The 15,634-nt window shown below is 40.8% G+C and overlaps 1 protein-coding gene across 1 annotated transcript; it reads left to right on the plus strand.

Annotated features, from left to right (window-relative positions):
- Window positions 1-90: 90 nt before the first annotated feature.
- Window positions 91-14,769, plus strand: ENPP5 (ectonucleotide pyrophosphatase/phosphodiesterase family member 5). The gene is made up of 4 exons (XM_037391692.1): window positions 91-136; window positions 3,243-4,112; window positions 8,027-8,203; window positions 9,614-14,769. Exons 2-4 carry the CDS (start codon window positions 3,248-3,250, stop codon window positions 9,982-9,984), a joined length of 1,413 nt encoding a protein of 470 aa, XP_037247589.1. The 5' UTR covers window positions 91-136; window positions 3,243-3,247; the 3' UTR covers window positions 9,985-14,769.
- Window positions 14,770-15,634: the final 865 nt, after the last annotated feature.

Consider the following 15,634-nt stretch of genomic DNA (forward strand, 5'->3'; position numbering starts at 1 on the left):
TACCTGGCGCTGACTGACAGCGCCGCTGGCCACTCACGGCGCGGCGGGGCGGGGCGGGGCGCGGCAGGGCGGGGCGGGGCGGGCGTCACGCAGCGCGGTGAGGCGAGGCGAGGCGGTGCGGCCGTTCCGCCGGCAGGTAACGGCGGCCGGGCTCCCCGCGGCCGGGCTCCTAGCCTCCCCGCCGGTGGGGTGGCGGGAGTTGGGGCAGCCTGAGCTGAGGGTTCCGGGGGTGGGAGGCGGGCGGGCTCGTTAGGCCCGAGTGGGCCTCGGTGGGGGCCGTCCGGCGTGTCAGCGGTGCGCCGTCGCGCGTGGGAGCGTGGGTTTGCCGAGTCCCGGTTTAGTTTCGCCTCCTTGGCCTGACAGGGTGAAGGGGGCTGTCACGGAGGTGCCCGTGAGGTGCCGGGTGGGAGGCTGCCGGGGAGGGGGATGCCGGCCTGCCCGTGCCGTGCCGTGTGCTGCTGGACGGGTCCCTGGGCGCGGCCCTGTCCCTCCGCCTGCGCGGCAGCTCCCTGCCCGGGACAGTCGGATGCCTTCGGCCCAGCAGGGCCCCTTCAGGGCCCCAGCGTCGAGCTTCGTGGCGCAGAGCTTCTGGAGTGGCCTGGGTCGGGAGGTGTCCTCAGGCTGTATCCAGGGGAGACTGGTACAGGAAGTCCTTAGAAAAAACCCATTATATATTAAAAATACGCCATTGAAGGTGTAGGTGGTATTGACATCATTAACTATGTAAAATTCAGAAGTAAGGACCAGATTTCACTTGAGGGGACTTACATTTATACTTGTCACTCCCCAGAAGGGGGAATTCATGTCTCAGCCATGGGCTATGCTTAATTTGGCAGATGGGGTTCACATGAACGCAGCAGTGTGTTCTCCCTTTCTCCCTTCAGTTTCAGCTGAAAGAAACCCCACATCAGGCGAAATGGAGTGGTTCGTCAGCCTTTGGCTCTGTGCTGTTTGCTGAAAGGGGAGTTACGTCTCTGAAGTGTCAGTTTGTTCTTAGCAGGACTCCAGGCCTGGATTTTAATTTTGGGAGACATGCGCGTCCAGTGTACCATTGGACTGCGTGCAATTTAACAGTGCTTATGTGGTTTTCCAGTGTAAAAATACATATGAGAGAGATATACTGGGGGGAACTGAAGGAACTGGGAAACTGGAGTAGGAACATTTCCCGTGGAAGGTATCTCATGTTCTACCAAAATGACAGATCCTATACCATCATTGCAGTGGTATTCAGATGCTTGTTATGCTATAACTTTTTATATGAACTGGGATGTTTATGTCCTCTGATGTTAATATGGATTGATTGGTTACACAGCCACTGTTTTCCAGATGAATTTCAGTAGTGACTTGTTCCAGAGGATTGCTGAAAATTTGGAACCTAAAGGAAACTGTGTGGAGTATCAGTACAATCAGCATGCAAGATTGGATTGTACAGTATCAGGTCTTGTGGTTAAATGATGCTGTTGAGCAAGAAGCAGGGAATATTAGCATGAAATTTTAGGTCAGTTATAAATAGGGAAATCATGGCGAGGGTTCTTACGGGCATACTTTGAGTTAGCTATGTTTTGAACAAGACAGTGTTTCCGAAGGTCTGAGGGAAACTGGGGCGGGGGAGTACAACCCAATACAATATGAGCTTACATGTCATATTATGTCATGCTGCTAGATAAGGAATGCCAGTCATAGCTAGGAATACTCGATGTCCTTGAGCCATATGATCGGAATTACTGCTGAATGTTTAAGTGGCGAATGGTTTAGGGCACCATCTCATGTGGTCTGTGAATGGGTTTTCTGTTACATTTCTTGTGTCTTGCATAGATCATTTGCTTGCACTTGGGTAGCAGTGCTATTTGACTGGAAATGACAGGTGATGCTTGCCTGACAGATAGAGCATTTCCAGTGGCTCACAACTGTACCATTGTATCTTCCAATCACCTCTTTCCAATCCTTGCAGAGACAGAAGTGGTTAGTTAGAAGATCTACACACTGACTTGTATGACTTGTATACATTTTTGTTTGTAAAGCTGTCTGCACGCTAGAAGTGACCTTTGGTAGTAATTGTCAGAATCAGTTGATCAGCGAGAGCTTGGTTATGTAAGGAAGCTATGATCAGGTTAATGATGTGATAATGTGCTGGGAAACTGGTGTTCCTGCTCTTTATTTGTCTAACTCTTGATCTTGTGGACAGACTTTTTGGTAGGGCCTGTATTGATAGGACAAGGGGGGGTGGTTCTAAACTGTAGGAGGGTAGATTTAGATTAGATACTAGGAAGAAATTCCTTATTGTGAGGGTGGTGAGACACTGGCCCAGGCTGCCCAGAGCAGCTGTGGGTGCCCCATCCCTGGCAGCGCTCAAGGCCAGGCTGGACGGGGCTGGGAGCAGCCTGGGCTGGTGGAAGGTGTCCCTTCCCATGGCAGGGGGGCTGGAACTGGGTGATTTTTAAGGTCCTTTCCAACCCAAACCATTCTATGATCTGATACCTTTTAAGCAACAAAATCTTTTAATGGATATGCTGCTCTATCTGAAGTTCAAAGCTTATTTGCTGCTTTCTCCACTAGAAATTATACTCTGCACAATTAATAATACCATACCAAGTGTGGGGGCTGAGAATCTGTGATGTTTTCTAGCCGGTCTTGATGTTTTCTCCCTGATGGGAGCTGTGCAAGCGGAGAGTCCTCTATTTCCAGCGTGTACTTCCTGCTCCCACTGGCTGCCCTGCCACATGACGTTGATGTGCCTCTGCCACACTTGCGCAGAAGAGAAGTAATGCTCCAGAAATTTTAATGAGGGTTATAAAGTCCTGGTGGAGGTGGACCTTGTTATTCTTGAGGTGGGAACTGCCCCTGTTTACATTTTAACTCTTAACAAGTAGCAGGTTTCTCATAGGACAGTTTCTTACAACTTGGAGTACAGAAAATACTGAAAATTTGTCAGATTGCAGGAGTAAGAGTGTATTGGGAGCAGGAAGAAAAAAGGAGGAGGCTGGGCAGTGGTGTTGGATAAAGAAGTTGCTTTGTGAACTGTGTTTCACTCTACAAATTGTAGTGTCTCACTTCCCATCTGTGACATTGGGATATTGATATAACTGATAGGTAAAAGGTCTCGTTCCTGTTGGAAGTGCTCACTGTTAGTAAGGCAATCTGTATAAATGTGAAAGGAGAACTTCAGCTGCTCATTCTTAAAACGAAGCTATGACTTTGGCAAATAGGTTAATGCAAACAAACCTTCTGTCTCTGCTCAACAGATGCCATGTTGTCTCAGAAGAGGGGACGAATACCTTCCAGAATAGCCATGAACTGTTGTTGGAAAGTCCTGGCAATTTTCTTACTACTTCTTCCAAGTGCATTGTCTCTCCAGCCAGCCCAGTCCAGAGTGTTGCTGGTATCTTTTGATGGATTTCGATGGGATTACATCTATAAAGTCTCAACTCCCAATTTTCATTATGCCATGGAGAACGGTGTTCATATCAAACAGGTCACTAATGTGTTTATAACAAAAACATATCCGAATCATTATACAATGGTGACTGGTCTCTATGCAGAAAGCCACGGTATAGTTGCTAATGAGATGTATGACCCTATTCTGAATGAAACTTTCTCTCTGAACAAAATGGATACCCATAACTCCAGGTTCTGGGAAGAAGCCAGCCCAATATGGGTAACAAATCAGAGGGAAGGACATAAAACTGGTGCAGCTATGTGGCCTGGAACAGATGTGAAAATACATGGGGTCTTTCCTACACATTACATGCCCTACAATGAATCAGTTTCCTTTGAAGACAGAGTTGCTAGGCTTATTGACTGGTTTACATCAGAAGAACCCATAAACTTTGGTCTCCTTTATTGGGAACAGCCTGATGAGATGGGCCATATTCTGGGCCCAGAAAACCCACTTATGGGACCAATAATTAGTGATATTGACCAAAAATTGGGATATCTTATGTCTGAACTGAAGAAGGCGAAGCTGTGGGGTGTGATAAATGTCATAATCACAAGTGATCATGGAATGTCGCAGTTGTCCTCGGAAAGGCTCATTGAGCTTGATCAGTATGTGAACAGAGAGCTCTATAAAGTCATTGAGCATTCTCCTGCAGTAGCTATTTTGCCAAATGAAGGTAGGACCTATAGCAGTAAAATTCTTTGAAGGAAATACCTGAGTATTAAAACTTAAGAGATTTCATTCCTTACCTGAAGTGCTGGCAGCAGCGCTGATGCCAGTAGGACATCAGCCTTGTACAAGGATTACTTGCAGGATCAGTTTTTTGTTCTTTTTACTAACTCTGTCAAGAGCCTGGCTTAACTTTCTGAAATGAAAAGTGAGCAAATTGGTCTGTTCTTGACTCATATTGCCAAATATCCTTGAGTCCTTAGGAGAAGTAAGATAATCTAACGGCACTATCGAGGGTGAATGGCTTTCTAGATAGATAACAGCTGAATGTTACATATCATTGCCTTTCATCAAGATACTAAAGCCATAGTGGAAGGGTTAGATTTCTAACTCAAACAGTAAACTGAAACCAGATGGGGCCCTTTGATAAAAAGAACGTCTGTGTTGGCTATTTGATTACCTGCCAGCTATTGTAGTTCACGTCAGTGGTTTTTTTTTTTTCCCCATCATGCTGAACAGCTAGCCAGTTCTGTTCATACCACTTTTATTGTGATAATGATGGGCAAGAATACTGTTGGAATTAAAATCTGAACTCTGGTTGCAGTTGTTGAAGGGTTGCTTAAGTGTTAGGTGTATGTTTAGTTTCATTGATGTAGAGGTGCTGCTCTTTATTTTGATGATCAGAAGCTATAATTACTTTGTGCAAATGTGTTAACCTGGAAAGCAGTATTTTTTGTGTGAGTAGGAGTCCTAATTTGGAAGTTGAGTTTTAAGGTGGCCTCTGAAAAGGTGTTTTTTCAAGATTTCTGTAACATTTGCATCACTGATGGATAGCACTCTGTATTTAATGCCTCAGCAGGGAGGGTACGTTGCAGTCTGAAATGACCTTTAAATGTGTAAACAAATGTCTCCTGTAATTTTTAATTTGAAGAATGCTCTGGACTAAAATGTTAGCATGTCCAAACTGAGATCATTTGCTGCCTGAGCCCACTCAGGTGGTTATAGCTGGGCACTATATTTCTCTCAGTGGTGGTAGAAGAGTCGAGTTTGGAAGCTCCATCCTAATGGAGACGAGCATGGTTGACCAAGATGTTCTCATGACTAAATAAAGGAGTCGTAAAAGTATACTTTAGTGCTGAAACATCCCTAATGCAGGAAATGAGAACTTGAAGATGCATAAGATGATTCTCCTGTCTGCTAAATGCTGAAAAGAAAGAGTATTTCTGCAGGAATTAGATGACAGAATAGTAAAAAAGGCATTTCAATGGATTTCAGAAACAGCTTGGATTTGATTTTGCTCAGAAGTTCAGATACTTATTACACTACCAATAAACAAGAATTAGTTTTGAGCACAGCTAAAATCCGTCCTTCCATTTTACCAGCTGTAATTGTTATTATAAAATTTTGTATTTTATATAATATAAATATAATATAATATAAAAAACATTATAAAATGAGCTTCATTCTCAGTTTAGCTGTGAAATAACATATACTGATGTACGTAAGACTGATTCTTCAACAGCTGTTCCATTTGTCTGGCTTAAACCAAGGGACCGGTAAAACTCAGTGAGACATTGAGAAAAATTTTGAATGCTTAAAAATGCAGTGATTTCTGCTACTTTAATGGTTTCGCTGCATATTTCTTCACTGAGAGATGGATTAAAGCCGTTATTTAACCGTACTAGTGTGTGTGGAACTAATTATAAGTTCATGAAGATGGTACCTGTAGCACCGCTGGTGATGCTGGCCTTTTTCTTGCATTTAATATAAATACATTAATTCAAATAATTACTTTAATGTAAAATCATAGTTTGCTGTATTCAGGGCTTCTCTTCCCTGTTACCCATATAGAAAAGGGGCATAACAAAATTAATTTTGTTACTAAAATAGTCCTAAAAATGCTAGACTTAAGTCCTTTTTCTTGTTGCTGTAACTATCTCTATCATATCTGGACTTCTGCTGTCTCGTCTCGACCTTTATTGTGTTTAAGTTTAATGAATCTTTTTTTAATGCCATTCTGAGATAAGAAACATTATACATGATTCTATTTCAAGTTTTCTTCCAGAATTTTGATAGTGGGTCTTGGGAACTGAAAGGGAAAGTGGAGATGGTTTCTTTAAAGACATTGGGCACCTTCTCCCAAACTTCATACCCCACCCCACCCCACCCCACGATACATTCAAGACGCTATGCACGCTGTTAATGGTAGACCAGATTTTATCCTTGGCTTACTTCAGGCAGTATCTTGGATCAAATGAAGCACTTGTTCTTGTAGTCATCAAGGCGATCGTTTCTTGGGACAGACAGAGATGAGCTTGCTCGCAGGAGCACCCGCTGCAGGATGTACCACTAGCTACGAAGGCAGAATGAGCAGGAAATGATAAGTCAAAATGACAGGATGTGCTTAAATCCCACTTGTCTGCTAAAAATGTCGGTGTTTGCCACAAAGGAAGTGTAGACATCTTCATCACGATGCTTCAGACCTTGTAGCACTGAAACTGACTACAGAGACTAGCTGTAAACTCAGTTGTCTGACTGAATTGTGTGTAGCACAAAGTACTTAGTGAGTTACTCGGTATGTACCAGAAGTCTGTTAAGTACACTACATGACCCTCGACAGGAATTTGTGCTTAAATGGAGTGGGGAGGGTGAGGGTTGAAGGAACTTGCTCAGATGCAGATTCCTGAACTTGCTTTTGTGTTCCTGTCTGTGTGTTCTGGTTCCTCCTTTCTGTGTCCTGGTGTTCCAGGTTGTCCAACTGCTTTCTGTCTGTTCAGTGACTTTTACTGGAAAGAAAAGCTCAGAAACTGGAAATAAGGAAATAAAGAATTGAGAATGGAAAAAGTGGATTTATTTGATGGTGTTAATACAGCTCTTGAGAGTTTATGTTCACTATGCAGTAGATGAGTAGGAAAGGGAAAGGAGTAAACGCTTAAGAATACAAGGAGTAGGGAGTACTGGTTAGCTGTTCCTGAATATGGAGATTGGCTGATGGTTCTAGACCAAAAGTGCCATCTTCATCTGCCAGTCCAACCTGTCCCTTCGCATGTTTGTCATGTGTTCCCTGCTTAAGCCTCTGCAGTCTTTGTACAGCTCTGAATGTGTTAGTGACATCTGGACTGCAACTCGAGGGCTTCCGTAAAAGATTAATGCAAACTAGTTGTGCTTGTCCCTAGGCAATTAATTGCTAATACTATGATGTTACATGGTGTGTAGCAACAAACTACCTACTCTGTCTAAACTGGTGACAAGTTTAGCCAAAATGGGAGAAGATCAAAGCTGGGATGATCAAATGAGATCAGATATGTAGCTGTTTATTGGAGCATCTTGTAGGAGAAATAAATAGTTGGGTTCTCTCAAAAATAAGTTTTCAGAGATGCCAAGAAACAAAGTGGCTGCTCTCTTTGGCCTTTTAAAGGAAAACAACTAAGAATTAAACTGCTTTAAAATAAATATTTTCAGTTGTCATCATAGCTAACTAGAGGAAAGGCAGAATGTGGCCCCAATGCACACATTACCTCATGAACATGTTAGGAGCCATCTTCTTGCTTTGAAGCTTTGCATAGAGCCAGGAGGAGCTGGTTTCTTTTCCGTGAGGGTGAACTGAATGTCTTCTAACTCATTGCTGTGAGAAGCTTTCTGATAACTATGAAATTAGGGATTTTCTATAATCAGCAAAGCACTTGCTGCTTAGGAATAAGCTATGCAGTCTGATGCCAGCTGTGATCTTACTGTGAATGACACTCAGGATTTTTCATGGGAACTTCTGTGCGCATTGTACTCTGCTGTTGTCACTTACAGCTCTGATTAACTTCTGGGGAAGTGCATTCTGTCCTTTTTCGGTGGTATTTAAACTACTGATGAGTTCAGTAAACGTATTGGTATGTTTAAGTTTTTTATCTTTTGTTTCTTTGTTTGAAGGCAAACTGGATGAAGTGTATGAAACTTTGGCCAATGCTCATCCCAACATGACTGTGTATAAAAAGGAGCAGATTCCAGATAGATTACATTACAAACATAACCGTAAAATTCAGCCAATCTTAGCAGTGGCTGATAAAGGATGGGAAATTGTATATAATAAGTCTGACGGTTTTCAATGTAAGTATTCTGTCTTTACAGTGTTTTGCTGTATTTTCTTAGTTGGAGGCCTTACATGGTACTTTCCCAATCTCAACCAATGTTTTTTTGTTATTTGTTGTTTTTTTGTCAAGACAGGGAGGGAAAACTCTAAAGCTAAGCATGTAGAATTTATAATATTTTTTTTTTTGTGATGGGAAGGGAAGCACCCTACTATTAGGGGAGGGAGACCTGGACTTACAGTTTCGAAAAATTAAAATTACTGTGATAAGATTATTCATGTTCTAGTGGCCACGCACTTGGAAGTCTTGTGAGATCTAGCAAACTGACAAGCACTTCCTGAGAGATAAAAAACAAACCACATTGTAACAGAACTTGTTGAGTAGAGGATGAATAGCATTGTTTTATCATGTACTATTTATTTACTGGAGAAGGGTTGGGTTGGAAATAAAAGAATGCTTTCTGGAAGTCCTCAGCTTCTGTGGATGCCTACACTTAGAGGAACCTTGTTCTGTTGGTAGGAAGAGTCTTTGGATATTGTGTTACTGTAAACCAGTGATTTTCATTTGCCTTGGAGGATAAAATGCATTCTAATTGATTTACATTAAAAAACATTTGGGTTTTTTCCTTCAAGTTCCTTACCTCGGGCTTTTGAGATTTATTATGGGTAGAATGGACACAGTAAGCTGTAACTTCTGGTTAGCTAGGAGGAAAAAATACAGGTGTCATATAGCCAGTTCTTAAGTTTCTTAATTGAAAACCTTTTAAACTTTGCTGCTGGTAATGAAGCTGAAGAGCTTCATTGCCTACAAGATTTAACAAGTTTATCAGTTGTTGATGGCTATGAGAGCAGCTTTTTGTGCCTACATGTTTTTTTACTTGGTCAGAGATTTTAGTGCCCCTGTAAGGAAGGGCCACTGGAAACCCACTAGTGAGATCTTTTTTCTTGTTGATGAGTACGTATTGCACAAAACAGGACAAAGTGACAAAGCAGTGAGAGCTTGAGTTGTGCCTGCTACTAGGAGTCAGAGACAGCCTTTATCTACATGGATTTTTTTTATTTTTTTTTAATAAGAGATCTGGTACAGTTGCAAAGTTGGGTTTTTTTCCTTGAGGAAAATTTAGGGAACTTGGGTGTAGCATAGCATGCCATTGGTAGTGCTTTGCCATTTGAGCTTGCTTTTTTTTGTTTTTCACTTCTTTTTTTTAAATAGTGTTCTCCATTCTTTTTTTAAGGCATCTTCCCTTTGTAGTTGTGAGACTTGGTACTTGATAGGAGGCATTTGTGCTGTTGATAGAAATGGTTCTTCTAAACCTCTGCAAGAATAAATGATGGCTGTTCCCTTTCTGCATTATGCTAGTTCTAGGAAAAGGTTCAATGTTTGTTTTGCAGCTTAAGAATATTGACCTTTATCTATCTTTTATTTTCAGTTGGTAATCATGGATATGACAACATCTTGCCAGAAATGCATCCAATTTTTTTGGCAGTTGGGCCTGCTTTCAGAAAGAATGCCACCAAAGAAGTCATGAATGCTACAGACATATACCCCTTATTGTGTCATCTGCTTGGTATTAACGCACTGCCAAACAATGGCTCATTCAACGCTGTGAAAGATATACTTGCTGAAGAAGTTCCTGTAGTCTTTGGAGCAGACACCTATGCTACTATTGTAGGAGTCTTTCTGGGCAGCTTTCTTGTTATTGTTTTTATTGCAGTTTTTGTTAAGCATTTTATCTTCACCCAGTTGAATACCATGCAAGTGCAACATACTGAAGCTGCCCAGCCACTGTTGCAAGATTAATAACACTTGGTGCTATTTTCCTGTTTGATGCTTAAAAGAAGCTTATACAAAAAAAAAAATAAATTCTGAGGTGGATCAGCACAAACACGTGGAATAAAAGGAAACGGATGCAGATCCATTGGTACACTGGAGTACGTACATACTAGGTATGCAGACAAAGAGCATGTTTCTCTTTTACCCTACAACCACTTAATATTTCAGGAGTTGAAAATAGTCTAGGTAAACCTGGGAAGCTGTATATGTGTTTAGATATGTATTGACAATGGACCTCAAAATACTTCATTCTGAGCTGCTTTTAGGGAAATAACATCAACTGAGGTGCACTTCAGACTACTACATTGTAATTTAATTCTCACCCCCACCCTTTTTTGTTTTTTCTTTGAGAGGTTTTTTTTTAAGTCTCTTAGATTCTAACAAGTCACTAAATGCAACTAGACTTTTTGGGGTTTTTTTCTTCCCTGGCCAAGGAAGCTTTTGCATGGATCACCGTTACTGAGAACAGTGGATTAAATCCTGCAGAAAATAACATTAATAATCTAGGTCATGCAGTGCTAAGTGTCTTAAGTTTAGAGTTAGGCATATTTGTTTGAAGTACTGTGTTAATTGTAGCCCCAAAATATGAATCTAGGTGGTATTGCAATCAGTGTTAAAAGTCTTGATTATTTTTTAAAAATTTATTTAGGTAAATATAGGTCTTGATGATTTTTAGGTATGATTTTAGGTAAATGTAGGTCTTTACTTTTTCTATTGTTTCCTGTATGCTGTACTAAATTTTTTAGGAAAGCCATGCAGCTGGCAGTTTAAAGACATGTGCAAACATAACACCTGTATATGCAAATGAGTCTCATGTAGTTGAGGAACATACATGTACAAGCTGGCTTCAGAGTACTGTCAAGCTTGTTACTGCATATGCATCTGATCTGTTACTGGAGATTCTTCTCTAGTGTGAGTTTGGCTTGCTGTCTTGTATTTTATCTGATATGTCTGGATGGACCTTAGAATTTGATGAGTAGGATTAGACATGCAATTTAAGGAGCAGCCATATAAATCTTAAACCATATCTGAAAAAGCACACTTTAATATGAAAAAAGGTGTAACACTGGAGTTTTTTTCTTCCAGAGGAAAGTCTCTGTCAAGGAAAATTATTAATTCTGAGTCAACAAAACTGTATTACTCTCAATCTTTGTGTGAGGCAATCAATCTTGCTATTTTTTGATGAGCTCACTTAAATAGTAGGTAACAAGCTGCTGACTAAGATCTGTTGAAAAACATGGTATGAAGTGAGAATTGTCCAGTTGTCCAGCTTGTTTAAAAAATTGATTTTTTTTTCTTCTCCCTGTGTAAGTTAGTATTTCTCTGCACTTTGCTTCTGGGTGCAGTGCTTGAAGGAGAAAGAAACTCGGGATTCACACAACTACTCGGTCTGGTGTTAAGAGTCTGTAAGTGCAATTTATTGCTTTATCCACAGCACCCAGCAGAGGGCAAAGATGGGATCATCTTGGCCTTGGATGTGCTCTGTCAAACAAAGAGCCTGACTAACAGTCTAATACTGCAGCTGGGAGCTGCAGCAAGCTAGCTAACTGAAATACTCATTTTGCTGAACTTAATTGCAGGTTTAATGAATGACATCTAGGTGAGTTCAGAAGTGAGCTTATTGCTCACTGCCTTAGTGATGACTCTACAGTGCCCTGTTACGAATTGTCTGGCGTTCATTGTGTCAGAAGTAACTTGTTGGATGCCTCTGTGATGGCAGGGATGCTTGCTTAGCATTAACGCTGTCTTGCAAACAGCTGTGGGAAGTTTCCAGAGACCACAGCTAGCTGCGATGAATGCTTGAGAGGTAAGGCAATGAAATACTCCAATTTAAGGTGTATGCTGAAAGTCTAGCTGTGATAGTAGCTTTGGGAAGGCAGGAAAACTAGCAGATCTCTTGGGAGGACAGCCCCTTAATTTGGGGGATAGATATGAAGTTTTGTGTAACTTAATATGACTCATGTCTGCAATTCTGCTGTTACTGGTCTATGTACTGCCTTGTTTTCCTACTTTGCCATTTTAAGAAAACGCTGAAGGAAAATGCCTGGGTTAGATGTGCCTGATGCTGTAAAGCTGATTCTTGGTGGAGCTGACCATTGGGTATGTCTGAAGTTTAATTTGCTGATGCCAGGTAAAACTGAATACTGCAGGGGCTTGTCCAGCTCAAAGACGAAGGCACTTATGATGTACAGAGTAGTTTCTAGAGACAGTGGGGAGGTCAGAGTAGAAAACTTAAACCTCTAAATCATTACTAATCCCTTCCCTAGCTACCTTCCAAGAAGTGGATGACAGCCAACTGATGTGTTCAGTCCACCTTTTCTTGCTTGTTTGCAACTTAAAAAAGAATTGTAGCACAAACTTAGCGTGTACTTAAAGAAAGATGTACAGGCTTGGTTAAGGGAGTAACAGTGAAAACTGGAGATGCTGTAATCCTCATCTGCAGCTACTTCAGTTACACACTTCTCATTTGGAACATGCTGCTTTAATATAAATTCTTGCAGTAATTTCATAGCAGTGCTTATGGCAGATGTAAAAATAACTGGATTGTCATTTCAGAGGTTCATTGAACTTCCATTTTTTTAATTGCGATGGGGTAGTTCCATCAGCTGAAGTGACCCTTGATTTTAAGGAGAGGGCAGAGTTGGTCAGTGTTGTTCGTTCATGCTGGGACTTGGGCTTACCTGCCCAAACATGCAGCAAGAAAAGAGCAGTAGGTTTCCCCTGACAAAGGGTTTGGGAACAATATTGTTCAAAATAGATTCAGAATATGAACATGAGAATTCTTCTTGATGTCTTTGTTCTGTATTGCACTGTAAGGCCCTTCTTTTGAGGAGGGTAAAATGAAACTTTGTAGCAAACTGAAGGGAATCTGTCAGCATTAGGGTATTTTAGTTTAGGTTTCAACATGTTTCCTTTATTGCTTAGGTGTCTTTATAGGTACCTCTTGGGTAGATTCCATGTTAGGATTTTTGCCTAGCCAGTGTGAAACACCATTTTAAATTGTTGGGTGTATGCGTAATGAAATGGAAAGCACATATGATACCACTGGGAGAAAAAGCAACTTCTTCTCTGATGTGATGTGATACTTCTTCAGACTACCTGTTTGGTTGGGGAGGATGTGGGATTTGGTTTCTGTGTATGGTACATTTTACCATGTATGAACAAGTTCATTGGAAAGTGTATTTGAGTACACTATACACTACTTGTAACTTAACCTTGGAAACTGAGAAGCTTGCATGATTTTGTTTTCCATTATTTACCTGTGAAGCATACTTGGAGATGTCAAACATTTTCTTTGTTTCTTTACGTTTGGAAATGTTGAAGTTGAAATATATCTTTGCTATAGTGCAATCAAGCATTGAGTGCTTGCTTCATTCAAAAATACTTCTGGAAAAGTCTGAATTGTGGGGGGACAGGTGGGAGAGAATGGCCTTAACTTGTGTGCATCCCAGATATTGCTCGTACTCTGCAGAGTGTGTGCCTTTATTAAAAAGAACTGCAACTGTGATAGAACTTAAGAATTCTAGGTTAAAGTTCTTGTTTCCTACGTTGCTACTCTATAGGGAGGTAATAGCTATCTGTTACCAACAATGGTAATACAGTTTATTTAAAAAAAAATAATAAATAAATTCCAGATTGTCTTGTTAAAGAGCTGCAGTAATGCTGTTTACAATGAGTGCAGTCTCAAACAAAGTGCAAAAATGTCTATTATAAAATGAAGGGCTGTGCAGTGTGGCTTTTCAGAAGCATGGAACACCACAATCTTGAGCTGTGTGTGGGAAGAATAACAAACATACAGTTATTGAGTCAGGCTGTTTTGTAAAATACAAATCTAACAGGCTTATTTTCAAATCTTCTTCCCTGCTTAAATAATGCCCATGGATGCTGGCTTGACCATAGCTGTGCTCCTGTACATACCTTTCAAGAAACAGCATGTTTGTACTACAGTAAAGGTAATGCAAGCATTTATTAGATGTTAAGACTACAAAAATTGTTGCACGCACATGAAAATGGTGTTAAGTTCAATAGCACTATCTACAGTATTGCAAATGGATGATGGCCTTTCCATAATAAAATCCTATTGGATCATATTAAGTTAACAAATCTCTAGTACTGGGGTTTTTTTGCAGTAAAAGGTGGTACCATGCATATTAAAGCAAACATCTGTCCCTGTAGTCTCGTGCTTGGAGGTACATGATGTTGATGTTCATAGGCAGTACATTCTTTTCAATTTATAGCAAGTTAAACTTTCCCATGAAACAAGTGGTTTGGACCTATAGTTGGTTAAAACCAGCTCAAGTCTGGAACAGTTCCTTGGTGCTAATGCACAGAAATGCGTATAAAGCTGGAGGGGTGGATGGTTGCAGGCTTCTCTACCCAGTACTGAGAGTTCCTTCACAGAGGCAACTGACATAATGAAACATCAGTCTTTACTGCTGGAAAGTACTGTTACAAATTTCACTAATTCCCTTCTAAACTTAAGTGCTTGTTTAAGTGTTAAGAACTTCCCCTAAATTAATAAGCTCTGTATGAACATTGCAGAGTTGTGTGTATTTAAGAAGTCATTAGATATCATGGTAAATTATTGTAGGATATCTCCTTTGTCAAAGCTTTGAGGAAGGGGGAAGAAAACTTCTCATGTTTGAATTGGCTATTGAAAAGGAAATCAGTTGCTAACTTCCACAAGCAGTAATTTACACAAACTGTAATTAGGCAGTGGAAATATTTCATCACGTTTAAGGCACTATCATTTTTAAAAAATAATGATCCTTAAATATATCAACTACGTGTCTAAGCAGAAAGATGTTTTTTTGTAGATTCTCCTGATTGGTACATGATGTGGATGAAATCCTGGATGTACAAGAGCTACTTTGAAACCGTTCCTACCAGCAGCAAAGAATAATCAGCACTTGTATAGACTATACTGCATCTTTGGAATTAAAACTGACTAGCAATGCAACTGGAATATAGTTTATCCCATTTCTTGATTAATACAGAAACTTTCTCTTTAAACCCTTCCCACAATAGCACTGTTCAGTCTCAGTGCTAAAAGGAGGAGGAATACAGGGGTAGTATGGATTTCTGCTAGGTACTACCACTTACTTTCTGGTTTCATAGCAGCTCAGTTGCCTGTAGCAATTCTTACCAGAAGGTGCTACCTAGAGCTAGGAGAAATGCATTTAGACCTAGATTTCCCCAACTGTAACAATATTCATGTATCAGATTACAGTGCTGCCATTGCACTTCAGTCAACATTTGCATTACCACCAAGATTTTACTTACCAGAAACCTTGGCACCTGGTTACGTATGGAGGAACTGAAAGCACATCAATCACACGCTGTATGACAAGAAGAATACAACAGAGCATATATTATTCTGTGCTAATCAGTTTTAGCATCTAGGAAAAAAACCCCACAACTTCACAGGTAGAGGACTGTATGGTTTGGTCTTACAGAGTCTGCCAGAGAGATAAAGGTATCTCAGTTGAGTCAAGCCTTTCCGTATGGATGATACAAAGCACCTCCCAGCAAGTCTGCCACCCTCTGAGGGTGGTAGCCTTTACTAGAAAAATTACAAGAACCTAACAAACTACTCTCTCCAATGTAGGAATTCAAG

This window comes from Falco rusticolus, chromosome 6, assembly GCF_015220075.1.
Source record: "Falco rusticolus isolate bFalRus1 chromosome 6, bFalRus1.pri, whole genome shotgun sequence".
NCBI lineage: Eukaryota > Metazoa > Chordata > Aves > Falconiformes > Falconidae > Falco > Falco rusticolus.